Source organism: Rhincodon typus, chromosome 15 (assembly GCF_021869965.1).
Source record: "Rhincodon typus isolate 14 chromosome 15, sRhiTyp1.1, whole genome shotgun sequence".
Classification (NCBI taxonomy): Eukaryota; Metazoa; Chordata; class Chondrichthyes; order Orectolobiformes; family Rhincodontidae; genus Rhincodon; species Rhincodon typus.
Genome location: NC_063346.1, coordinates 44,554,786 through 44,582,017, shown reverse-complemented (window position 1 = coordinate 44,582,017; position 27,232 = coordinate 44,554,786). Strand labels below are relative to the sequence as shown.

General features: G+C 40.3%; 1 protein-coding gene across 2 annotated transcripts in view; it reads left to right on the top strand.

Annotated features, from left to right (window-relative positions):
• bcar1 (BCAR1 scaffold protein, Cas family member) overlaps positions 1-27,232 on the top strand; it is a 228,219-nt gene that overhangs the window by 134,806 nt on the left and 66,181 nt on the right. For both annotated transcript variants that reach the window (XM_048605801.1, XM_048605800.1), the window contains exon 2: positions 7,532-8,293. In XM_048605801.1, coding sequence (XP_048461758.1) covers positions 7,532-8,293 — 762 coding nt within the window. The remainder of the gene's footprint in view (positions 1-7,531; positions 8,294-27,232) is intronic.

The window sequence follows — 27,232 nt, the reverse complement described above, 5'->3', positions numbered from 1 at the left end:
GCTGACGTTTCGGGCCTAGACCCGAAACGTCAGCCTTCCTGCTCCTACAATGCTGCTTGGCCTGCTGTGTTCATCCAGCTGTACACCTTTGTTATCTCAGATTCTCCAGCATCTGCAGTTCCTACTATCCCTGAGACTGATGTTGGCCAGGGATCAGGGTTGAAGTGGCAGGCAACTGGAAGCTCGGGGTCTTTTTTTTTTGCGGACAGAACGTAGATGTTCTGAGAAATGGTCACTTAGTCTACGCTTTGTTCCTCCAATGTAGAGGAGACCACATTGTGAGCAGCCAATGCAGTAGACTAGATTGAGTGAAGCACAGGTGAAGTACTGCTGAATATTGATTGTGTGCCAAGGTTAACCCTCAGAGCCTGGAAGAAAATGAGATAGCAAGAACTACCGATGCTGGAGTCACAGTCAATACAGTGTGGAGCTGGAGGAATACAGCGGGTCAGACAACATCAGAGGAGCAGGAAATTAGACATTTCAGGTTGGGACCCTTCATCAGTCCTGACCTCCTGTGTTCCTCTGGCTCCACAATGTACTGGCTGAAAGAAACTGACCCTTGCATTTCCAGCAGGAAGCAATAAAGAGCAAATTGGACAGGGAAACAACAAAGTTGATAAATATTATGCGCTGTTGTCCACTTACGAAAGGAATGGCTAACTCAGTTACTGGCCAGTAATCAAACTAATGGCCTTCCTGATCTTTGTAGCTCAGTCTTGGGCCAGCTACGCTTCTATACCACTGAGTTAACTGGAGACAGAATCCCTTCCAATTTGCATTTATATCTTGCAATTTACAAAAACCAGGGTGTGCCCTTCCCATTAAACTTCCCATTTTCCCAGGGTTTGGGAAACGCCATGGCTGTAGATGTTTGCTGTATCATTGTCATGGCAACCTCCTGGCTCGTAAAGGCTATCTTTGACAAATGCAGGCCTGTATCAGTGTGCAAACTTCCTGAAAAAACATGGCACTGTCCCTTTCAACTTGCTGTCAGGTCAAAGATTAAGTGTCATTACATTTGCTGCTATGCCTATGATATAACTGGTTCAGACCTGCAGAAAAATTCCGTGCACATGGACTCCTGTTAGTAACTAAACCTTTTAGAGATTTGATGTTTTTGAATGACCGGATGCATTACGTTAACAAAGTAACCTCTACTGTTGAACCTGATGAGAAAGTCATGGGCAGAAAGAAACAAAATACTGCCATTTGTATTGTAAGAACTGTATCTTCTTTTTCTGTATTTTTGATAGTGGAGTGAAAGTTTTTAGAAACCAAAGAGTTTGGAAGAGATTCCTGCACTTTCTAAAAGCAGTTCACCAAAACTCGTTGTAAGTGGTGCCTAAACATTGCTGCCTTGCAGCTGGGCTGGCACCAGGAGGTGGACGCAGAGTGAGATTCTGCTGTTGTGGAGTAGTGACTAGTTATCAATGACCAGACATCACCCTGCCAAGATTGATATGGTCGACTGCTGTGCAACTCAACAGCTTGAGGATGTGTATGTATATATGTGTCAAGAAGCCTTTGGACCTCCAGAATGGGAGATGGTGTATCTCTCTGCAATTGAAAACACCTGAAGCCAGTTATCTTCTCACATTAGTTGCTTTTAACCAGTTGTCAGAGATATTTTAATTTGTGAACCAGTTGCTCTGTGTCTCCTGCAAAGAAGTGAAAGTACCCAGAGAAGAGAGATTGAAGAACAACAAATTCTGGCAAGCGAAAGGATCATCTCAGTGAAACCCTTGGACTGGGGCCATTGAACTACCTTCATTTTGTTCCTTCCCTCCCAACAGTGTTTTTGTTTTGTCTGTGTGTACACATCTGCAGTTGAAGTTTTACGAAAGGGTTATGGTTATAAAGGAGTTATAGTTTTAGTCAGTAATGTCATATGTCTACTGTCATTAGTTGTTTACCTGTAGTTAAATTCTATTTATTTGTAGTAAATAGTAATTCTTGTTAAAGTACAGAAACCTGGTCTGAATTTACCATTCATCTGAATCCAAACAGTTGTGTATATTAATGAACTTTCGCAAACTTTCATAAAAATCTTTAACTTTGGTGACAACTCAGGAAATAGTGGTCATTAATTTCCAGTGCGCTACCTCAGTGAGGTGTGACATTATAGTATCTTTTGACATCTTTGGGATGTTACATAGTCCTTCACAACCAATGAAATGCTCACTCTTGTAATGTAGGGAAATATAACAGCTTATTCTGTGTAAGCATTGTCCTACAAATATGCATGAAGTTGGTGGCTAGTTAGGCTTTCCTGTTGATTGAGGGATGAATATTGGTCAGGATTTCATGTAATTCTCTTAATCATTTGCAATTATGCCACGTCATGACTTGGACCATGGGTGTTGTGTAAAGGCTTGTGCCTTGAGTTATAATGATGGAATGGTATAAGTGCGCAAGATTTTGCTTATTTGTGAAAAGCACATAACTCTGCACTTTGAAAGTGAATGAATTCCTGTGATCTCTCAATTTTTTTTTAGAAATCCCTTGAATTTGAATGATCCCTTAAATAATAACGGTATATAATCAGAGCAAGATGTGACTGTCACATGCGATAAAGATTTCAGCAGCAACTGAATGTAAAGTTGGAGTTGGAGTATATTATAGAAGTAGAAATGGTTGGTCTTTGTAATTGAGGAAGTTATGCTGCTGGAAGCCTACCAGTGGTTTAAATAGAATTGCCAAAAATTTGGAAAATAGATGAAACAGTTTTTTCACTAACTAGAAAACAATCTGCATCTAGAATATGGCAAAATACATATTGGAGGAAATGGCAGAGGTTGAATTTGCTTTTCCCAGTTATAAGACTGTGTCAGTAATAAGCAATTGAGCACTATGTTGCTAGATGTTTGATGCTGAAAGATCTGTGAGTCATGCTATAGGCACTTCCTGTTTCTGGGGAAGGTTAATAGTGCTTGCTGCCAAATCCAGCAGGAGTGGCATGGAAGTTTTTTTAGGTCAACGGTTTACTCAGTGTCTCCATCACCCATGTGGGTGGACCGAGTAGCAGATAATTATAGCAGGAAGTCGTTTTGCTTTTGTTTAGCACAAAGCCAGACTTGAATCCATGTATAGAAGAGTACAGATTCCATCTGGATGAGAAACTGCTGTATAGAGCAAAAGATCTGTTTGGAAACTGAGGTAGAGTGAAGTATTTGTGAGGCCTTAGAATTGTACTAGCCCTCGCCTTTACCTGCTAAACTTTTCTTTTCTAGAAAGTGGGCAGCTAGCACATGAATTTCTTTTTTTAATTGACCAATTTTTATCCCTTGCCTAAGAGTGCTGACTGATGATGCCCTATATTTTCACATGCAGCTGCAGCCTTTTCTTATACTGATATCAAGAAGTGTGATTAGCAGGTATGTTTCCTTGTGCGAGTTTGAATTTCCAATCCTTTCCTTGTTTGAGGTCTGTTCATTTTCATAGAGGTTACAGAATATAAATAAGGTTTTATTTTCCTCTGCTAAACCTGGCAACATTTGAGGTTAATGACACTGCCTTCAATGCAGATCTTCATCAGATCAGCTTCAGATTGTACAGCCTGACTGTAAAATCACACCATACATCCCAGATTTAATCTTGAGAAAACTCAGTCATTGTCACCTTGGTTCAGTTGTTAGCATTCTCTCCCGCTGGAGCAAGAGTATATGAATTTGAGCCCATGATTGTGAACAAGGATAATTGCGCCATACTGTCTAAGGATCCATTTGTCTGATTGGTTGGTTTGGAGTGATGTCAAGTATCACATAATATTGTGGGAAGAAAAGCACCAAAGTTTCTGTGTTTTTGCCAAGATGGATCTTGTATCCAATATCACTGCACAGGCCATTCATTCTCATTGGTGTTGAAAGAAAGAGAGCAAAAAAAACCCAACTTAAATAGTGGCTTTCACAACTTTACTCCTGCTGTTACTAATGAGGGACCTAATGTGTAGTAATATAGCACCTTCTTAAGATATTTGATTTGATTTATTATTGTCACGTACCTACAGAGCAGTGAAAAGTTTTATCATGTATGCAGTGCAGGCAGATCATACCATACAAAGTGCATTACGGTGATAGAACAGAACGAGAAATACAATGTTACGGCTGCAGAGAAGGTACATAGTGAGATCAGCATTGAATTTAAAATTTGGGAGGCCCATTCAGACGTCTAATAACAGCGGGGAAGAAGCTGTTCTTGAATCTGTTGGTATGTGTGTTTAAACTTTTTTGTTTTTTCTGCCCAATGGAAGTGGTTGGAAGAGATTATAACCAGGATGGGAGGAATCTTTGATTATATTTGCTACCTTCAATAGGGAAATATTCCAAATTACTTTGCTTCTCCAGAGTACTTACTTGCATGAAAAATTTCAAAAACATTCTTGTGTGTGAGGGGCTGATATAAGTGCAATCATTACCAATCTATTTTCTGTAGTATCCTTTTCATTTGATTAGGGCTGAATAACTAAGCCTAAGGTGAGTTGCCTGACAATAATTCACTCCTAGCACTTTGCTCCCACTCACAACCTGTTCCCAGTTTGTCCTCCTGGTTTGCAACATTATCAGAGCCTTTGTATTTGAAAGTGTCAGCTTTTCATTATCTGAGAGTTATTGCTGTAAGTGGAACCCTTACTCCTCAGTGCAAGATAGTTTTCACTGAAAAACTACTCCCTACAACAGGAGATTTTTGTAGCAGGGCCAGAAATTTAGGAGCTGGTATGGTCTTAACTTGTTGATAGATCTGTAATAAAACTACGCAAGTTTCCCTAATCGGAACAGTGACATGTTCATGTGTGATTCCTGCTGTCATTTTAGTGCCACATATGTTAACCATTTGAAATTAATCAGTCTTCTATTTTAAGCAAGACATTAACTAAAGACTTGTGTTTCACAGACAAAAGAATTTGATGTGACTGTGATCATGCTTTTGTTACTAATACAGCACAACACGACTTCCTCCACCCCCACTGGGGGCTAGCTTATTATGACAGCATATCTGCAAAATCATCTTCGCAAACCTCAGTGCCCACTTGACTCAGTAAAGTTGTGACCTGATAAATGTGCTTTAAAGACGAACCGTATTAACTATTGGACAACAAAACTGTTCGAAATGGAATGCATGTGTCACATCACGTGGTTTCCAGAGATTTGAAATAATTATGTTTTATAACTCAAATGTTGGGAACGTCATCGAATGTCATTCCCAGATTACACAATGTTAGTTTGTGGCGCAGTAGTAAGTATTGAGGCACTCTGGATACCAATGCATTTAAACAGATGAGCTGTAGTTCCTGAACCATATTTGAAGAATACAAAAATTGCAGCATGAAGGCTGATCTCAATCTCACTTGTGCCTGTGGATTTGACGTTTCCTGTTCTGCGCACAGAGTCTGGGTGCCCTCCTAGATCTGGCCTCCCGTCTTGGAAAATCTGCCCTATCATGCTTGATTTTGTGTATTTTGATCCATTCGCAGTCTGTGTTTTTTGTGAACAACTCTCAAATGATGAAGCAATTATATAAAGTATTCCTGATCAGTGGGTTGAGTCGTTCTTATAGAGCCATTGTATTAGAATCTCTTGCTGAGTTAACAGAACAAGCAAAGTATGGCCTTTATAAGAAGGTCTAAGTTCTTATTGCTGGGTCTACTCATTCATTCCACAAATTAAAAAAATAAAGGTTGTGCAAGTGTTCAGGCATGTGGATAACAAAATTTATCATCAAACCTTAGGACCAAAGGACTGGTTTTGAAAGAAGGACATTAGATTGCCCTCGATAGACCTGAATGTTTCCTGTCAATTCGTATGCTCTGAATTGGAAGATGGATGGTCAATATGGGAAAAAGTGTTGTGACAAAACTGAGATTGATTAGTGTTTGAAGGGAACCTTGTTGTATTAATAGATAAAGGAGATTAGGAAAGTTAGGAGTTAGTTATAAATCACAGCAAGTACTGCTGTGTGCTGTATGTCAAGCATTTTATCATTAGACATTGACAGCTGATTTAGTCTGAAGGTAGAAGATGAATGTTTGGTACAGAAGCAACATGCTGATAGTTGGGTACTCCTTGTTTTTTTTTAAGATTAGTTTTTCTCCCAGGCACGTACCCCCTGACAGATCCTCCTTTAGATCAGGCAGGCTAGATGTGCTAGAGGCTCTGCAAAGTGGCCATCACTGGTGTCCCAAAATTAGAAGTGATGGTAAGCCAAGATGGATAATCCCTAGTGCTATCTAAAATGAAAGCAACACACTGTGAAAGTTTGAATTTTGAGATATAAGCAGAAAAGGCTGGAGAAACTCGGCATGTCTGGCTGCATCTGTGGAGATAGAAACAGAGTTTACATTTCAAGTCCACTATGAGCTTCTTCAGAACAGAATGATATCTCTCTGGAATTAGTATTATGTACCATGACTTTACATGAATAAGTGTTCAGAAAAGGGCATTTGCTTTGTAACGCATTCCTCTAGTATGTACCCCAACACAATATCCATATCTAATTTGAAGAACCGTTTTTTTAATATATGTCTTCTGTAACTCTGGGGAATTGTTCAAACATTTAACTCTTTGTTCTTCCTGCAAGTTAAAATAAATACTTTTCAGTAATTTCCATTTTTGCCCTTCGATCCTACTTCCCAAATTCATTGGAAATAATGGCTTTAAATGCCTTCAGGTCCTTTTTCTTTCCTATGAAAATGACATTGTATAAATACAAGTTGTTGTTCCAGCAGTCTATTTCATTCTATTTAATATTTTAAATTTTCCTTCATTGCTTTCTTTTATAATAGTTTCAGCTTTTACAATCTTCATTCATACATTTGGGGTCGGTTTTGTTGTCCAGCTATGTATAATTGGCAATCCATGGATGTAATTCTTTCTGACAGACGCGGTGTCTCAGACTGAAAGTAATCCTTCAATGTAGTCCTTCAATGCAGTCCTTCAATGCATATCAGAACTTTTTTATTTAGACACTTGTCCAATGTCTACATTGGCTAATTATTTAATAGTTTACCAGGCTGTTATGGGCACTGGGGAATAACATTGCTTGCTCCAGGTCCCTTATGGAAATCACCTTGGAATCATTTTAGTCCCAATTGTGTACTTACGATCTGCATTTTAAAAAAAATAATGAAGTATTTTCAAAGCTCTAAATTTAATTATTTAAGTATTCATTTGTAATAAAGCAGGAAGTGGAATTTAACTAAACATTGAAAGAAGGTTTTTTGCAATTTGCAGTGGTGATAAATGTGATTCTGGGTAATGTGCTCACGATATCTTGATTAATATCGAGAGAGAAAATCATCCACCTCTCAGCATATTGAAGGCTGATAAGCTAACACATCAAACCAAGTATTTTGTAAATTTATTCATACAAATACTTCATTTGAATCTAGCCTAGAGAACACTTCCACTTGAAAAATATTTTGTACAAAATAACTCTTGGCAATGTCAGATCAAGACATATTTAACTGCATTCTTTCTGTCCAGATTTAGAAAAATGAGGCACACCTAAGATGCATTTTTTTTATTTATTACAGAATGTGCTGGCAAAAGCCTTGTACGACAATGTGGCTGAATCACCAGATGAACTCTCATTTCGTAAAGGGGATATCATGACAGTTTTGGAACGTAACACAGGAGGTTTAGAGGGATGGTGGCTCTGCTCACTACATGGACGACAAGGTATCGTGCCTGGCAACCGTCTAAAGATCCTGGTGGGAATGTATGAGAAGAAACAGCCAACCTCCAGCCAAACACAACAGACCCCACAATCACCACAGCCTTACCAGCAACAGAATGTATACCAAATGCCATCCCAGTCTTCACAGTATACAGCTATGCACCCCGCTTACCAGCAGGGAGACAATGTCTATATGATGCCCTCATCAAACAAAGTACAACAGAATTTGTATCAGGTTCCTCCTGCACTACAGAACCAGTCCAACAAGTGCCCAGTCACTCCAACAAAATTGCAACAACAGACATTGTATCAAAAGACAACATCTCAAGGCCAGTTGACCCAGTCCATGAACCCAACGCAGGAGATTTACCAGGTGCCTCCATCAATGAACCAATCCCAGGACATCTACCAGGTACCATCAAAGAGTCCACCTCAGGATATCTATCAGGTGCCCCCATCTATTGGATCTGGGCAAGATATCTACCAAATACCTCCATCCATGAATTCAGCCCAGGACATCTACCAAGTACCTCCATCTATGAATCAGTCACAGGACATCTACCAGATACCTCCTTCCCTGGAAAAGACAAATTGGGAAGGAACAAACCCAGTGGGAAAGGTAAGAGAAGGTCGTGAACTGTGAGCACACCTTTTTAAAAAAAAGATAGTACCGCATCTACAAATCGTCTACCATTAATATTTGTGGGGAAACAGGAAGGGAATTCCCATTCATCAGTCATTGCTATGCTGTTGGAGAGATTAGGGAGATATGTAGGAACATTCAGAATGACTTATCAATGATTATCACAATAACACTGTCCAAAATTGTAGCTGAGGGTATGACCACCCAGTTTGAAAAAGTACAGTCAAAATTATACATAATTCAGATTACAAGTAACATTCCTCAAACTCTGCAAAGAGCTGCCCCAATCTGTCTCTTCACTTGTGCTAAATAGGAGTTGGGCTTGACTGAAAATTAACGAGAACAACAAGCTGAGCGCCTTTGGCCCATCTGATTGAGCAATCGTTGTAAGCAATGCTTGCGTTCCTTCAAAATAAATTCAGCTATAACACCCTAAAGTCAGCATTTCCTTTTATAAACAATGTGTACCCCAAGGAGAAGGAAAGCTGTAAATCTGACTTTTGGAGCAGAACCCATTAAAGTGAAACAAACTCTACTTCAGACACGTGACATGTGATGCTATCTTCATTCCAAGTCAGTGGATACGCCAATAAGTAGTCGTTGATTTTAATTATTCCATTGCATTGGCTGCCTCACATCAAAGTTACCACCTGCATCTGCAATGACACAGCAACCTTTATAGGAGTTCTTAAAGTGGTCTCTTTAATCCTGGAACATATTAAAGACTGCCCCAATATAACTATTAATCCACTTTAAGCAACTATATGTAACAATAATATAATTAACATTCTTCAATCTTATTATTCTTTACATCAATTATTATGTTTGTAAAACTGCCAAAGAACTTTGGCTGGTGCAAGATGAGAGGTCATTAAAGTGCTTGGTCAATTTGAATTTAACATGCAGTCAGTTCAGTTGAAGACATTGGTGCAAAAAATTAAGTGGAATTAAACAAAACATCCAATCTGGACATGCCCCTTCTGATTGGTTGGACGCAATGTTCCTCTTGATCCGTATTGTGTGCAGTTCTAGCTGTTTAATCATGAAGAGGCTCCTGCAGTTTTTGAGATGATGCAGAAAGGTGTGAAAATGATTCCTGTATCCGGAATTAAAGTCAGAAAAGAAAGACTTGTTTCTTTTTGGGGAGGGGGCTGTGGTGAGAAAAGGTGTTTTGAGGTGACTTCTTTGAAGCTTTTAAAGTTATGAAAGGCTTGAATAAATTGACCCAAAGTTTCTGGGAAATGTGACATTGTGACATGCCACAGGTTATATGTTAAATAATGGAATTATAGGTGTATGCCAAATCGCATGATTCAACTGGTAACTCTGTTCTCTTTGAGGCAGCAAGTTCTATATCAAAGAACCACTTTGATCAGAGGGAAAAGGTTCTTTCCTTGAGTTAAATCAGGGAATTTGGTTATTACCCTGGCAAATATTCCTCTATCAGCTAACATCATCAAAACTATCTCATTGCTTTTTACAGGATTGAACTGTGCACAAAATGGCTGCTACATTACCATCATAATCGTTCACTTTGGGATAAATCCTTGTGCAATGCTTTACTCCTGAGAGACAGGGCAAAGCATTTTTTTGTCTAAATATTAGTTGGCACGCTGGAAGAACTTCGTTGCTTTTCTTCAGTTAGTGCCTTGCAGTCTTTTACTTCTGTCCGTTAAGGCATGTTCAATTTGTTACCAACAAACATTGAAACAGGGTTTAGTTTTCATACTGAATTACTTGGACAAGGAGGTTTAACTAGGTCTTCACTATGATGAGAAACTTGCTCAAGTAAGTAGGGAGAAGCTATTTCTAGTGACAGGAAGGTCACTGTATAAAATCCCATGTGAATGGTGCTACCTCTGAAAATGTATTGAGTGTCTGCCTAGGCTATTTGCTCGTGTGTGGAGAGGGACTTGAACCCATGACCTATTGAATCCGAGAAGAGTGCGACCACTGAAACAAAGCTGACGTTTTTTTATGAAGGAAAGCCAAAGGGAGCTGGAGATGTCAAATACATTATGAAAAACCACTGAAATGGGCAATGTGAATGAGTTCAGGAGACAGTTGGAGAAGGAATTGAAAAATATGGGACTAAATTGGACCTCATGGCCTTCTCCTGTTCTTGACAATTTAACCATACAAGAATGTTTTATGAGTTTCCGTGGCATCGTTTGTGTGTGTGTGCGTGATGGGGTAGAAGAGCTGGGAGGACTTCCCAAGATAGATAGTGTGTGGGACATGAGTGAACACACTCTGTTGCCATGATGGGATTGATAAAACACTCTTGGTTAATGACTACCTCAATTGAAATGAATTCATCTCCCCCTCACTATTGGACACCAGTAACTCTAAACCAGCCAGCTGCCCTTTATGATCTCATTAGCACTTAGAAATCAAACGAGAAATAAATTTAAATGGAAACCTGTTGAGATTAATCTTAATTTCTAAATTGTTTGAACTGTAAAAGAGGTCCCCCAGACTGATCTTCTTTCATAGAGTCATACTTTTGTGTGTAAATTGTTTTTGCAATTGCCAATGGTAAATCAAGTCTTTCTGTGTGTACAAATCCATGTTTGAGGTATTGTGCAGGGAGGGTGCAGTTATAAGTGTTGAGGGTAAGGCTTCAGATTTGGTGTAAAGTTGGCCAATAGTCATTTACTTGCAGATAGCAGAGGTAGTGGTAAGAAAATACCAATTGCAGCTTTGTTAAAGCGAGTGGAAGTCTGACTTGGATTGCAACTCATCTTTATGTTTTCGACAAATTGGAAAGTGTCTTTTGAATCTGCCCTAATTTTCACATAAGAAGAAGAGTGTGAAACCTAGCCAGAACCAGAAGGGTCACAGTAAGTAACCAGCTGATGACTGGCAGTTGGCCTTAATGGGAAATAATTGGTAATATGGTTCATTTAATGATGTGTCACAAACAGATGGGGAAATGTAATTCTGCGATGATAATATGCTACTCATTACTTTTTGAGGTCAGCGTAGGTCAGGCTATTTCTGCACTTGTTCCTGAATTTAATGTAATTGAAAAAGTTGAGTGTTCAAAACACTTAGCTGTGTGTACAATTTGTGATCAATGAGCATTTAAAAAGAGCTTAGTTTTTATCCTGAGTTACTTGTACACGGAGATTTAATAGATCTTCTAAATTGGGAGAGATATTGATAGTGTAAATAGGGAGAAACTGCTAGTAGCAGACGATGCAGATTTAACATAATTTGTGAAGGAACCAAGGGGAAAAATGTTAAGTATTTTTATGGAACAAGTTACAATGATTTGGAATGCACTGTCTGAAAGGGAGAATGGGTGTACATTTGGTATGTTTTGAGGGAATTGGATTAATACTTGAAAAGGAAACACTTGCAAAGTGTAAACTAGTAGGAGTAATTGGAAAGCTGTGAAGTGTGGCATAGGCACTGTGGGCCAAATGGCCGCCTCCTGTGATGTCTAATTCTAGAGCTGGCCAACTGGAGTTTTTTGTCTACTGATTTCATGTTGGAAGACCTAATGGCAGGTTCTGTTCCAAACAGATGGGCCTTGTGGGCCACAAGCCTAATTGGAGGGCAAACCATCAAGTGAGTGCGTTTATGTGACAGATTCTCATGCTGTGCTATTGAAACAATTTAGAAAACTACGAAAAAAAACTGACAATCATCTTAAAAAAAAAAAAAAAATCTGACACTACCCCAAAATATAACCTGATGATATAAAAACTGTCTGGAATTTGGATGTATGACATTTGGTTACATCTAAATTGTAATAGGCTTCTTTCTTTTTACGTTGCATTCATTCTGAGTATAACCTTTTGAAAGTAATGGCAAAAAAGTGGGTCTTTTGGCTTCATTTCTTGTGAAAATGTTCTACTAAATCTGATTTGAAAATGGTGCATACCATTTTCACATCCTCATTTGGACATCTTTCTCTTTTCATCCCATCCCCTGCGTATTGGGTTTCTGGAGTAGCAGCCGGAGACTGTATTAAACATGGTTCGCTGTAAGATGTACAGAATGGGAATATTCTAGAATGGTTACAAGCTGAAGGATTACAGTTATGTGGACAGACTCAAGAAACTGGGATGGCTTTCCTTAGAACAGAGAAAGCTAAAAATTTGAGGTTTTTAAAATCATCATGGGTGAATAAGCAGTGAGTATTTCCATTTTCTGTGGGGCCAGTTACGAAGGGGAAGTGGTTTTACAGTGATTGGTTGAAGAAGCAGAGGCAGCATGAGAAACAACTGATTTGTGCATTAAATGGTAGGATTTGGAAAATGATTTTGATACAGTGCTACAACAAGAGACTTGTGAGAAAGGTTATCGATCAAGGAATAAAAGCAACATGGATACAAATTTGGTTCAGTGACTGAGTGTAATGGATGATGAAGATATTTTGCAGGCCGGAAAAAGGCTTGCATTGGCGTTCCCCAGGGCATTGTATTGAGATCCTTCCTTTTCCTGATAGATGTTAATGGTTTAGATCTCGGAGTGTGTGGGAAGTAGTTTCAATTTTATGGATGATACCAAACGTGGGAGCATTGTAAACTGTGAGGAGCAAACTTCATTTGGATATAGAAAGTGGTGGAGTGAGTGGATAGGTGGCTGATGAGGTTCATAACAGAAGTATGAGGTATTTTGGTAAACAAAATACGGACTGACAATATGAAATGTTACAGTTCTGTAGGGGCTGCAGGAACAGAGGGACCTGTGTGTGTGTATGTATACACAGACCATTGAGGATGGGAAGACGGGTGGAGAGAGCAGTAAATAAATCCTATTGTGTAATCGGCTTTATTGGTAGAGAACAAGAGCAAGGAGGTGATGCTGAATTTGTATAGGACCACTTGTTAGACCTTGGCTGGAGTATTGTATACAGTTCTGGGTGTCACATTATAGGAAGTATATGAATGCATTGAAGAGAGTGTTAGAATGGTTCCAGGGATGAGAAAGTTCAGTTGTAAGGAGAGATTGGAATTGTTCTACTGGGAAGGGAAAAGGCTGAGGAGATCTGACAGAAGTTTTGAAAATCGTGAATAGACTGAATAGAGTAGATAGTGTTCCTGCTTGCAAAAGAGCAAAGAATGAGAGGACAGATATAATATCAGATGTTAAAATGGTTTGCAAAAAAGCAAATGTGATGTGAGAAACAAATTTCATATACCGAATGTTTTGGGCTGAAACGCATTGCCCAGAAATGTCTAAGTGAGGCATTCAAGAGAGCTTTGGACAATTATTTGAATAGGAACAATGTCCGAGAGAATGGGGAAAAGGCAGAAGATTGACTCTTAGACATGATGCTCATTTGGAGAGCTGGTGCAGATATGATGGGCTGAATGGCCTCCTTCTGCACTGTAATACTTTTGTGATTTTGTGAAAAGATTGTAGGGATAGGGAAGAGCCGGGGGACAGTACAATAATCAATTGTTAAAAACACCAGTACAGTTTCCAAGGGCCAAATGGCTTGTCTTTTTCAAGGCTGTGCTTTTCAAGACCACAGAGATGCTAATTCCTCAGTAGCTTTTGTTCATGGCAATTAAATATTCATTTCCGTTATGGCCCTTGTTGAGCTTTGCTTTTATTGGATTAGGTTTCACCTGAGTTGAATTTACATTTTGGATAGCATTGTTCAAGTGCAGTATACACTAAAGAAAAGATAAGCACCAACTGAAGCTGAAATGTCCCTAATACAGTTGTTTAAAATATACAGAGTCATAGTCACACCATACAATTTCACTTGGAATGTATGCCACTCATTTTTTAATAATTTATGAATTTTTAATTTTCTTTAAAGTACCTGTGTCAAATTTTCATTACCTCATCGTGACACTGATTTATTGCCATACTCTCTTCCCATAACCATTAAAAATGGATGTTGCCTCCTCTCTGGCTGAGCAGGTTACATATAAATATCTAAACAGTCCAACTGAAGAAAGCTTTCACATGAGCTTCAAATGTTGATTGTCTTTATGAAGGCTGACTTTTGAAGCTGCAAGTTTAATAACAGTCTTAAAGCTTTTATGACACAGGTTTGTGTAGTGTGAAGGTTTTTTTTACTATGATGTACCCGAGCTGTAAGGAAAGGCCTGGCAACAGGCCTCCTTGGCTGTTAATAATGGAAGATATAAACTGTCGGGGGTTTCTGCAAGGAGCTAATTTATTCCGCACTGTTGTGCCTTCTGCACCTTTTAATCAGCGAGGACATCTGGCAGTGTGGTGCTGCGATGAGCAGCACATTTAAAGTACTTACACCCTGAAGATGCACATCATGCTGTGTCTGGCTGACAAAAACTTCCATCATACAAGGCAGGGGCATATCCATTTCACAGCTCGCACCCACTCGCAGTTGAAGAAGAGCTGATGATCTGCACTGACGTTGACATTGTTCTGTTGGCCCTTTTAAAGGGCGTTGATTTTTTTTGCTGGGGGATTAATGTGAAAAGACAAACCGTTTGGAATCGGGTATTGTAGGTTTTCGCTTTTCTAAGCTTTATAGGTGTATATCTCAGAGTCTCCCTCAGGGTGTATTGGAGGTGGAAAGACACAGATGGCATCAAAGTTTTCATTTCCTCTAATTTGCCTAGATTTTCACTTTGCTGGTGCTTGCCAGTTTTAAGTGTTGTTTCCTAGGATTTCTCCACTGGGAGGCAGCAGCATTAGAACAGGCTCTTCCAAATGGCCAAGCCCATGGGAATTAATTTCGAACAGCATAAATGAAAGGAGAAATGAGTTTATTTTCCAGCCCTTCAAGATGTAAGTGCTTCTCTAGTTCTGTAGACTTGTTTCACGTCCTTCGTTTTTACTGCTCGGCCATTACTGCCCATGATTTGCCGTGTTAGCAGATTGCCCGGTCCTCACGTTGACCCAACAGCCACAAGTTTGCTCAACCATCACCTTGAAGAGCTCATAATATGTCTCTTGTGAATGATGCAAGCGGACAAAGTGTGGCACAAGCATTGGCGCCAAGTCCACTGCTTTTCATCGTTTATATAAATGACTGGACGTGAATATAGGAGGTACAGTTAGTAAGTTCGCAGATAACACCAAAATCGGAGATGTAGTGAACAGTGAAGCAGGTTACCTCCGATTACAAAGGGACCTTGATCAGATGGGCCAATGGGCCAAGGAGTGGTAGTTGGAGTTTAATTCAGATCAAAGTGAGGTGTTGTATTTTTGGTTAGGCAAATCAGGGCAAGACTTGTACATTTAATGAGGAGTGTTGCTGAACAAAGACCTAGGGGTGCAGGTACATATTTTCTTGAAAGTGGAGTCGCACGTAGACAGGGTGGTAAAGAAGGCATTTGGTATTCTTGTCTTCATTGGTCATAACATTGAGTACAGGAGTTGGGAGGTCATGCTGTGGCTGTAAAGGACATTGGTCAGGCCACTTTTAGAATATTGCATACAATTCTGGTCATCCTTCAATGGGAAAGATGTTGTTCAACTTGAGGGGGTGCAGAAAGACCTTACAAAGATGTTTCCGGCACTGAAGGGTTTGAGTTTTAGGGAGACACTGAATAGGCTGGGGCTTTCTTCCCTGGAGCGTTGGAGGCTGAAAGGGTGACCTTATAGATGTTTATAAAATCATGAGGAGCACGGACAGAATGAGAAGCCAAGGTGTTTTTCAAGAGTAGGGGGAGTCCAGAACTAGACAACTTAGGTTTAAGATGTGAGGGGAAAGATTTTAAAAGGACCTGAGGGATACCTTTTTTATGCAGAGGGTGGTGCGTGTATGGAATGGCCTGCCAGAGGAAGTGGGGGAGGCTGGTACAATTGCAACATTTAACAGGCAACTGGATGGTACATGAATTAGAAGGGTTTAGCGGGATGTGGGCCAAATGCCAGCCAATGGGACCAGGTCAGAATGGGATGTCTGGTCAGCGCAGACGCATTGGACCGAAGGGTCTGTTTCTGTGCTGTATGACTCTCTCTAGGACCGTCAAGGTTTGATAACCTCCTTCAAACGACTATTAAATAATGTATTACAAAGTTACAATTTGTTGACCAAATTCTCTCTCAATGCTTTGAAAGTTCTTTTTTGGCAGATTAATGTCGGCAACGTTTTTGTGTTGCCACATGGTTAATGTAATCTGCAATGAATAAAGACTTTTAGTTGTTTAGATGAGTCTTATATTCCCTTGAATATAGAAGATTAAGGGGCAGTCTAATTGAGGTGTTTAAGATAATCAAAGGAGTTAAAAGTTAGGGAGGAACAAATTCCTCTAGTCTGGAGCAAGGAAGTATAATGTTGTTTTATTTATTCATGAGATGAGGCTGGCTAGGCTAGCATTTATTACCCATCCCTAATTGCCCAGGCGCAGTTAAGAGTCAACCACATTGCTGTGGCTCTGGAACCACATTAGGCTAGACCAGGTAAGGAGGGCAGTTTTCTTCCCTACAGGGCTTTAGTGAACCAGATGGGTTTTTCCAACAGTTGGCCGTGGATTCATGGTTATCGTTGGATTCCTGGTTCCAGAATCTTTTTATTCCACTGTTTGTCATGGCAGGATTCGAGCTCAGGTCCCCAGAATATTACCTGGGTATCTGGATTAACAGTCCAGCAATAATACCACTAGGTTGTCACCTCCTCGTTGTACAAAGGAAAATCTTGAATTCATTTCTCCAAAAGACTTCACAGTATATCAATTACAAATTTTAAAAATGAGTTTGAGAGCTTTTTGTTAGACAGGGATATGAAGGGTTATGGAAGTTGTGGCGTTATGTCTCATGGTTAAATATCTTTGAGACATGCTGCTGATATTAGCACCGCATCATGGCATGTGACCTGAGGTATAAAAGTCTCATACTCCATACGAGCTGGGATTACTTGAAGCGTGACAGTCTGCTGGTAGCATGCTGCTCCATTATAACCTAATAGTTTAATGTTGGCCCAGATTCTGATGTGCCTGTGATTGTAATATTAGTACATAATAACCAGTGTCAGATTATTCAATAACAAGATAAGTACTTGTGCCTGTTTGCTAATCAGCCTCTTCAGAGATGTAATTGCATAACTCTGGGGCAGGTGGGACTTGAACCTGGGCCTCCTGGCTCAGAGAAAGGGATGCTACCACTACTCCCTATTCCATAATTTAAGAAGCATAATATTAGCTTTGCCACAAACCCTGTTAGACGCAAAATCACATCCAGAAAAAGTGGAGATATTTTGATCAACCTATTCAGACATATCTGGCATGGGTGGGTCTGAACAGTACTAAAAGAGGCTTCCTAGAAACAAGTGGATATTTACTTTTTCCTAACCAACCTGTTCAAAGATGTTATTACACACATTTTAGTTAGCAGCTGGAGTAGGTGGGACTTGAACTCGGGCCTCCTGATTCGGAGGTAGGGACACTACCACTGTGCTATAGAAAATGGAGTCAAGGGTGAGAGGTGATCTAATTGAATGATGAAATAGGCTTGTGGCTGAAAGACCTATTCCTGTTCCTGTGTGTATTCTTGGCTTTCCCAAAAGCTGTACCAGGCAATCTTTATATAGGCAAAAAGCATATATCTGATTTAATTGCTGACCAATGCCGATCTGAAGCCTACAATAACGGCACCACAGTAGTTTCATCCCCGCGATTAGGTAGAGGAAAGATCAGCCTTGACTCCTACACTTGCTCACACGCCAGTGCACCCCATCCCCTCCCCTGGAATCAGTGTGGGCATTGGGTAAGGATGGGACTGGGTACTGCTGTGATGCCAACTTTTGGATTCAAGCATCAGAGTTGAATAGTGACCGCTTAGGTGAGTAAACTGTACCCTTGGAGCCGTACCACAGCAAGAAGACAGTATCCACAGGAGAACACAACAATAATGAGAAATCATTTTTAACAAATGCAAAAATTACCAAAAGCAGGCACATGGAATTGCATGGAGTCTATAGTACATCAGTCGGCTATTCTGCCCAACTGTTTACGCTCTAAACAAGATCCTTTCACTTTGATTTACCTCACCCTACTGGTATTGCTTTTCTATCCTTCCTTCATTATTGTAGTTGTCCTGCTTTCCCAAGCTTCTGGTTTGTTTGAACAGTGCCTGATGATAGAGTTCAGGACTCCTTTTGTTGCTGTTGCAGTGCAGACTGGCCATTTACAGTTGTACTGAAGAAGGGTAGAGAAGTGCTTGTATTTCACTCTGGCTGTGACTGCTGATTGCTGGCCCCCAGCTCAAGTGTCTATGGAACGTTGGCTTTCAGAACATTATGGGAAATAATGGCTAAAAATACTTTCCAGTTTCTAAATCCTCTGCTGTATTTGTCCAAGTGAGAATTATTTCTTGACAGTCTTTTGGGGGGGGAAGAAAAATTCCTTCCCCAATGGCTGATGATTAATGGCAAGATGACGCTAACTAAAATCATTGCTGACTGAAGGGTCACTCTTTTAAAAGTGCTGTTTAGCCTGTTTGCGCTGGAGATTTCATCACAGGCGCATCACTAGGTTATTAGGTTATCACTAAACCTTGCTTTCCAAAAAACAGAATCTGTGCACCTGAGGAACCATGTACACCAGAATGATAGAGTTGCCAATGTGTGTCTATACATTTTGGCCTTGTGCCTCACCAATTCAAACATATGGCTGCAGAAGGAGGCTCAAAATGAGGTAGCTCTTAGGCTCCTAACTAATATGTACACTTAGACTTCATTCATACAAGCCAGGATATATCTGCCCTCTGCCAAGTTGTGCATAACGATGATGGGCCTGTCAAGTAACCAAGAGCCTTTGCTGATTTAGAACCTGCGTTTAATATAGAAATGGATTCGTGACTCACAGATGAACTTGCTTGCTAATTTAATGTTTAGAGTGAAGACTAGACAACGCCAGACTCTCAGTAATGTAGTCAGTGCTTTTACAGTACACAGCTACATTTTTGGAATATGTACTGCATTTCATTGCACACGTTACTGAAGGCTTTTTACAACGAGGGGCAAAACAACCTCTGACCCTCTTCGGCACTCGCCCAAGCATTTGGATCCCAGGTGTGTGGCATGACACCTCTTGGAATTTTACATCCACCAACTACAGCGCGCCTTACCCCTTGTCTTCAGTGTTTTTAAAATAAGCAAGCATGAACTGAAATTTATAATGACTGGTTGGTCATTATATAGGTGAAGAGACCTGAGTCCACAGGAATCACAATAACAGGGTAAGAGTTGAGGAGACTGATTCAGCTTTGGGAGGGAAAGGCTACAAAGAGAAAACAATGTGAATTTGACAAATATATGATGTTAAAATCTCAGAGGTTTGTGAAAGGCTATTCAAATGAATTTTAGGTATTTTCTAATCAGTCTGCTCAAAGATATTGCTACACATCTCTGGATCAGGTGGGACTTGAACTCGGGCCTCCTTGCTCAGAGTAGCGACACTACCTTTTGATTTGTAAGTTGTTAACGCCAATTACAAAAATAGAAATTCAGTGATTTTAAAGATGCTGTCCCAAGAGCTCAGAAATAGTAGTCTTTGGGCACCGCAAGGTGCATTTTTAAAAACAAAAATCATATTTTAATTTGAATTTTGTTAATTTAAATTTGTCTTCTGTTACAGTGTGCTTTTCAGGAGCTTGGCACCCTTTTAATTTGGTTTAAGTTTGACTTATTTGATTTCACTGATTTTAAAGAAAAGAGCCAGCTCAGAAACAAATCCTGTATCTGGTTAGCAGATGGGAGAGTCCCGAATTGATTATTTGATCCCCGTTGAATCCCAGCTAGATTTCAGCAAAGGTACCACTAAGGAGTCAGAGCTGGAGAGAATGTGTGAATGCTATGCACGGGTTGCCCTGCCTGATCAGCGGATGGGGACTCCCTGTTAAATCAGGGCTTCCCACAGAGTGGGTTGGGAACTTCTAGGGAGCATAGACCTTAACTGGTCAGACCTCAAGGCCTGATTCCTGCTCTGCTACACTAGATAATAATTGAAAGCAGGTCCCCCTACAACTGAATTAGTGGCTGGCACTCATTGACACACACAGGGACAGTGTAGTTGGAGGGTACCCACCATCTCTGTCCTAATGATGGATTCAGTAGCTTCAGGAGAGGAAAGAGGATGGCAAAAAAAGAAAGCACCAACATTGGTGATTGAAACGTGAAAACATTCCTGAAGAGTTGTAATTTACGGTTTTTGTTTGAGCTTTACTTGCACACTCGAAATTTATAATGTAAAGACCTGTGTAAAGCTCACAATATGGTCACTCTGTGAGATATTCAAACACTGTCTCAAACTGTGCAATGAGCTGGATTCCTCGAGTTTGCTCAGCCCCCTGTCAGTAGTAATGCGTAATGGTTTTATGTGGTGTTATTAACTGCTGTTAAGCTAATAATTAATAAGGAAAAGTCCCTTTCTGAAGGAGCTGACTCATAGTAGATTCATTTGCTGAGATGCTAGTAACCTCCTGGCCTCCCATTACTCATTGTCTAGCTAGTGAGAGCTCGTGGGTCACATGACAAATTTGATCCAGCCCTGATCCAGTCTCTACACCCGAGCATGTATTCATCAGAAAACCCTCAGGGGCAACAAACCTGGCTGATTTCATTCAATTTTCTCCGTCACCCACCGTATGGATGCTCTGCCAAGCGCAGCAGTGCATATCCGGTCAGATAGTGAGTTTATTGATTGAACAGGGGATTGGAAAGAGAGGTGCCTCATTGACAGCCGAGCAGCTGGAATTCTTCATAATTGTTTTAAAGATGCCTTTCAGTTTCTACATGTCCCTGCCGGTTGTGGTGGAAGTGGCCGCACTGTCACTGCATGGATTAAACATCGTCACTGCTTGATGCCTTTAGTTTGTTTCTTTCGAGCGGACATTTGTGAAGCTTCAGCCCTTTCATCATTTTGTCACTCAGACAAGTAGCTGCAGAGATAGCATTCCCATTTGCTCCCGCTGAGGCACTTTCAGGCCCTGGGCTGTCTGCAGGTACCGTCTGTCCAGCCTGTGATTTGAAACTCACGAGAGCACAGCTATCATCGAACCTCGTCACCCCGAATGTGTGTGTACACTCAGTCGGCCATGTGCTCAGTGCTTAGGCCCAGTGATACATTGTCAAAGCATGTAAGGATAATCTTGGTTTAAGGGCTGGAACATAAAGAGTAATTGCTCCTGGCCTGTACTCTGTCACTTCTGGTAATGTTTGTACTTGTCTTAATTAATCATTTGCAGCAAACAGTCTTTGTCATTTCCTGTGGAGAAAGGAATCTGGGAGAGGCACACTATTTCCAAACCTATAAGCAGCATCCAATTAGGAAGAACCCTTATCTGGATTGGCCAGATACACCCAGCTCAAAGTTGGTGTCATCTTCCCGAGAGTCTCACGTGACATTGTCGATGAGGCCACAATGTGCCCCACCTGCAAGATTGTCAGGATTGTACTGACTCTCTCTGCTGAGTGGGGCAAGGGATTAACTCGGTAAAGATTTTACAAACTGACTGTGGTGTCAGCTGCAGATGACTATTGCAGACCTCCCCTCAGCCTTACCCTCTTCCTTCAGACCTCTGATACCAGCTTACATCTGCAAACACAACAGAACATGTGCATTTCTATACTTTGCCCCCCCACCGCCCAAAAGGCTGGGAAATTTTTCACTGGAGTGTAGCAGGTTGAGGAGTGACCTTCTAGCAGTTTATAAAATAATGAGCGATATAGAGAAGGTCAATGGTAGTCGCCTTTTCCCTAGGATGGGGGATTTCAAGTCTAGGGGATACGTTTTTGAGGTGAGAAGAGAGATTTAAAAAAGACATGAGGGGTAAATTTTTTGCACAGAGGGTGGTTTGCGTGTGGAATGACCTTCCTGAGGAAGTGGTACATGTGGGCACAATTACAGTGTTTAAAAGATGCTTAAATAAGTACATGAATAGAAAAGATTTGGAGGGATATGGGCCAGGAGCAGACAGGTGGGACTGCTGGAGTTTGGGTTTATGATCGGCATGGACTGGTTGGACCAAAGGGTCTGTTTTCATGCTGTATGACTCTATGTGGGAAACATTTATTTGTATATATACCCATTTAGGCTCACTTAACATGCAATTTTAATACAATACTTACTTACTATTCTAAATGATCCAATGCTTTTTTAAATATTGTATTATATTATATTGTATGTACGCTATAAGATCCCTTCAAGTAACTAAAAATTTCTTCTGTTTCTTGACTATGCAGTACTTATGAAATCAATACAGGGGATGTAGTGTAGTTGGCAAATTCCACTTGAGAGTGGACAAGAGTCAGGTATATTCTGTTGTACTTTTGGGAGCAGTGTTAGGGACATAACATCACAGCTCTGTTCTCCAAATATTCATTTAATTGGGTTATATTAGGGTCGGAGATGGAGCACTAAACAATAGGTTTTTAAGTGTGCATGCCAAAGAGGTGCAGAGAGGAAGTTGGAGCCTGAACTGATTTAAAATGAACTACAATAGCATCTTCTAAGGAATCTGCTGCTGACTAGTGGAACTGGGAAAGACTTTAAATGTCCAGAGGTAATTGAATTGCCAGATGATCCATTAGTTGCTGGGCTCCAAGGCATTTAGATCCGAAATCCAGAATGTTTTGATATTTGCTGCCTCCAAAATGTTGGCAAAGTTTGTGGGAATGTTATCTGGATGTTTCATAACTTCTTTGTGAATTAGTCAGTTACTCTGGAACTATAGAAGCTTGGGTCATGATACATTTTGCTTCTGTATATTTCACATTGACTCATTCTGATCTGCTGGTCCTCTGTTGCCTTCCATTTCCTCTGCATGTTGCAGGGAGAGTTATTTCACAAGGGCACAGAGAAATGCTGGACAGTGAGCCAGAATGAACTGACTAGGGTTTAGAAACCACCAAATGGCAAGTTGGAGGATAGTGATTCAAAAGGGAATTGCATGGATATGGGAAAAATGCAAGAGAGTGTAGCAGATGGATGTCCTTTTGAAAGGCCTAATGTAGAGTTATGAGACAATTAGTCTCCCTTTGTACTGACCTGTTCCCCTCAGCTGATAAATGATTCTTGGGTTTTTGTCTCTGTTCCTTTTCTGGAAGCTGTCTCCACATGTTGGTCACTTTGTGAGAAGGAAAAGTTCCTGCTGTCTGTCCTAAATTTATATTTTACTGGAATTAATCCACATATCATCCCACATTTTAACTCCCATTTTAAAGTAATTTCCTTGCTCCACGTTATCCGTACTGTTTTGGGCCCACCTTTTTAGATGTCTGCTGTTAAGGTTGAAGAGCCTGACTTTCTCCGGTCTTTGTTCATAACTGAAACTTTGAAAACTGGGAACATCTTCCTGCATCTCCACTGTGCTCCTATAGCCTGGTATCTCAGTGTGTATTAGCTACCGGAACTGACCGTTCAGTTTGCCTTTCTTGAGGGAGGTCAACATTTAATGTCAACCTTTGCATCACTGAACATGTCCTTGGCTAAAGAGCACATCTGCAAATGAGCTGTGCTCTCTCGGAAGCCTCCACTGTTTCTCGTTAAACAAATTTGCCTTTGGGTCATGCAAAACTCAAATTTAAAATTAAAGGTTACTCCAGTTTGAATTTTAAGAGCTTTCTTTCATTTCATCATTCATTGTCCTTGATCTGTTGTTATGATGGGAGAAAAAACTTTAAAAAAAAATCTTTTTCTGTGGGTTTATCTCACTGGCTTTGCAATTGAAGAAATCAGCAACTTGTAGTTGCAGACCTAAATTGACAAAATTCTCAACCCAAAACGGAAAAGCGTGTCATTTTAATGTTCTGAGCACTCAGCATCGTTGAAATAAAAATTGCCTTAGCTCACTCTGTTTGTAGTTTTCTGAATGCCCATAAGTTTATAAGATTGTGAATGGCATCGATAGAGCGGAAAGTATGAGGCCTTTTCCTCAGGGTGGAGGGGTCAATTACTAGGGGACACAGGTTCAAGGTACGGGGAAGGGGGTGAAGTTTAATAGATATGTGCAAGGCACATTTTTCACGAAGGGTGGTGAGTGCGTTTAATGGAGCTGGTGGAAGCAGACACAATAGCAGCATTCAAGAAGCACCTGAATGAATGCATGAATAGGAGGGGAATAGAGGGGTATGGATCCTATAAGTGAAGGCAGTTTTAGTATAGAAGGGCAGAATGCGCCAGCGCAGGGCCTGTTCCTGTGCTGTATTGTTCTTTGTATTCTTAAATGGGGGTACAACTGTGTGATCACATCCGTTATGGGAAGGTGTATCTGCACAAAGGTTATTTGCTCCCTGTGCTGCTTTGAGATTCTGCTGTACTCTGGATACAATGGTGAAAGGGACATGGCAGGGGAGGGGCTAAAAGTTTCCATATCACAAACTGGCGTTTTACCTTTTATTGCATGAAATTACATCTACAAACCATGGGCATTATAACCGCTTTATAACATATAGTTCCTAGGTATCTTAGTATGTTGCAATGAGCAGCTGAGGAGATGTTGACAAATGCAGCCCTTTAATAGCAGGTAAATGCAATACTTTAACCCACCCTAGAAAAGACACCACGTTGAAGCTAGTACTACTCTTTCTGCTATCCTGTAATTTTCAGCAATTTAGAAAACGCAGCTGTACTGGAGTGGACTTTCTTTGAGCTGTACACGGAAAAATTCAGATCGATGCCAGTGTTTTATTTGACGTAGATCATGTACTTTACATGAATCCAATGCACCAGAATGTGTGGAACCCATGAAATACTGGCTATAACCAAAGGTTGAGTAATATCAAAGGGTCAACTTGCAAAGGTACCTCCTACTGGTGGGCATTGGAGTAGCTGTTGATATTTCTGGATCTATGAACTTTGTCAAATAGCAAATGGAAAAATGATTGGAAACAAGAGAAATAAGAAAATTTAAAAGCACGCTGAAGTAAAAGCAAGTATTTCACTGTACGTTGGCATGGTGGTAAATTACACAAATTTTAATTTGGATCTGTAATATTCTACAAGTGCATTAACCAAGTGGCACTCGTTAAATATAAATCAAAACATTTTTAATCACTATTGTTAGAATTCCTTTTGGGGGAACCCCTTGTAGTCTGTAAAGGAACGAATTACCATTAAATAAAACTGTGATTAACTGAAGCAGGACTCCTGGAAATAAGAATGGAGTTGGACCAGAGTAACCAGATTGTAGTCGGGTAATTTACATTCCATTTTAGAACGTGGCATTTTTAACTTTTTACCAGCACTTAGAGTTGCGGATGCGTTCTTCAAATGAAGTGCTAGTTTGATCAACACTGCTGATAATAAGGCATGCATCAAAAATATGCCGTCTCTGAGCCAATATTTATGTTGGGAAGAGGGAGGATGCTATCCTGGGTGGTCACCATATTGGTCACCTGGTGTGCAAAGTTGAAACTCTTTATAAAACCACGTGAACATGGAGACAGGATTCTCTGTCACTTGGGTTACATTTTGTAAGGTATGTAAAGTATCAGCTCCAGCAATGTTCATCCCTCACAGTCTGAATCTTCAATCCAACTTTAGGCTGGCAGTGAAGCTGACATTTGTGTTCACGTTGCTGTTATCATCCTTGTCCCTAAAAGGTTCTACCTCCGATAACGTTGGTCAGAGACACCTTATTAGCTGCTGTGCTGTTTTCTGTTCATATTGAACGATTTCTGATTGTGAGTAGTTAAGGATAATGAGGAAGTACACAATTTGGCAGGATGTGATCAGTGAAGACCTGCAAGGATTTGTGTTGGGACCTCATCATTGACTGTATTGACTACATGGATGTTGGGATAGAAAGCCAGATATACAGTTTGGTGATGATACAAGTAGGTAGCATTGCAAAAAGCTAAATGGAATCTTAAAACTACCAAGAAATCTCAATAGATTAAGTGAATGGGCAAAAACGTGACAAAAGGATTTCAGTTTGGGGAAAATGGAAACATCCACTTTGGACCTATAATGAAGAGAAACAGGGTCTGTTGAATTGGTTTAAAAACAAACACTAGTAATACGAGAGGTCTGGAGAAACTTGGCACCCACATAAATCAATCATTAAAATGGCATGAAAAGGAACAGAAAATAATAAAAAATGCTGATGGAGTCCTGGTCTTTATATTTAATCCCTTGTGTTGAAGATATAATGTTACAGCTATACAAACCCTGATTGGGTCATATCTAGAGATACTGTGCTGTATTCTGGACTGCACACCTTTGAAAGGATATATTGGCTTTGGAGGGAAGACAGTGTAGCTTTACTAAATGATACTTAGATTCCAAGGGTTAAGGTATAAGAAGTGATGACACAAACTAGCAATGTATTCCATTGAATGTAGAAGATTAAAAGGTGATTTGATTGAAGTTTTCATGGTATTGATGCTCAATCAATTATTAATTTTAAATCAGGGGCCAGAGGCTCTTCCGGTGCTGTTGTAAGTGTCCCTACCTTTGAGTCAGGAAGCCTGGTTTCAAGTCTCACCAGCTCCTGAGATGTGCCATAACATACTCGAGCAGGTTGGTAATTTTTTATTAATCAAAAATATTAAGGGATTGGAACAAAGATGGTCATGTTGGGATGGGCCACAGACCAGTCATGATCTCATGGAATGGCAGGTCGAACATACTCGATAAGAATGGCCTGCTTATTTTCCTAGTCTGTCTTGCAATTCCCTGTTGGTGAGTACTGTATGGCCATGTGTCCTTAACCAGTATGAGGAATGTTGCTCCAACGTTTGGCAATTTTACAACAGACATCCACTCTGTCTGACTTCCCCAGCTTGGTTCACATTAAGCAGTACCCTCTCTGCTAAATAAAATTCTGGGGTTTAAAATTTTGTACACCAGTCATTTTATACATTTTTTAAATTGTGCTTTCTGAAGCAGTAGCCAAGAGTTATTGAAGGGATAATTTAAAAGGGATTTCATTTGAATAGAAGCTTTATTTTTAGAAACCCCACTCCCAGTTTCGACTGGGTTTCTCCATTTGGTCACTATGAAGACCAGGGCT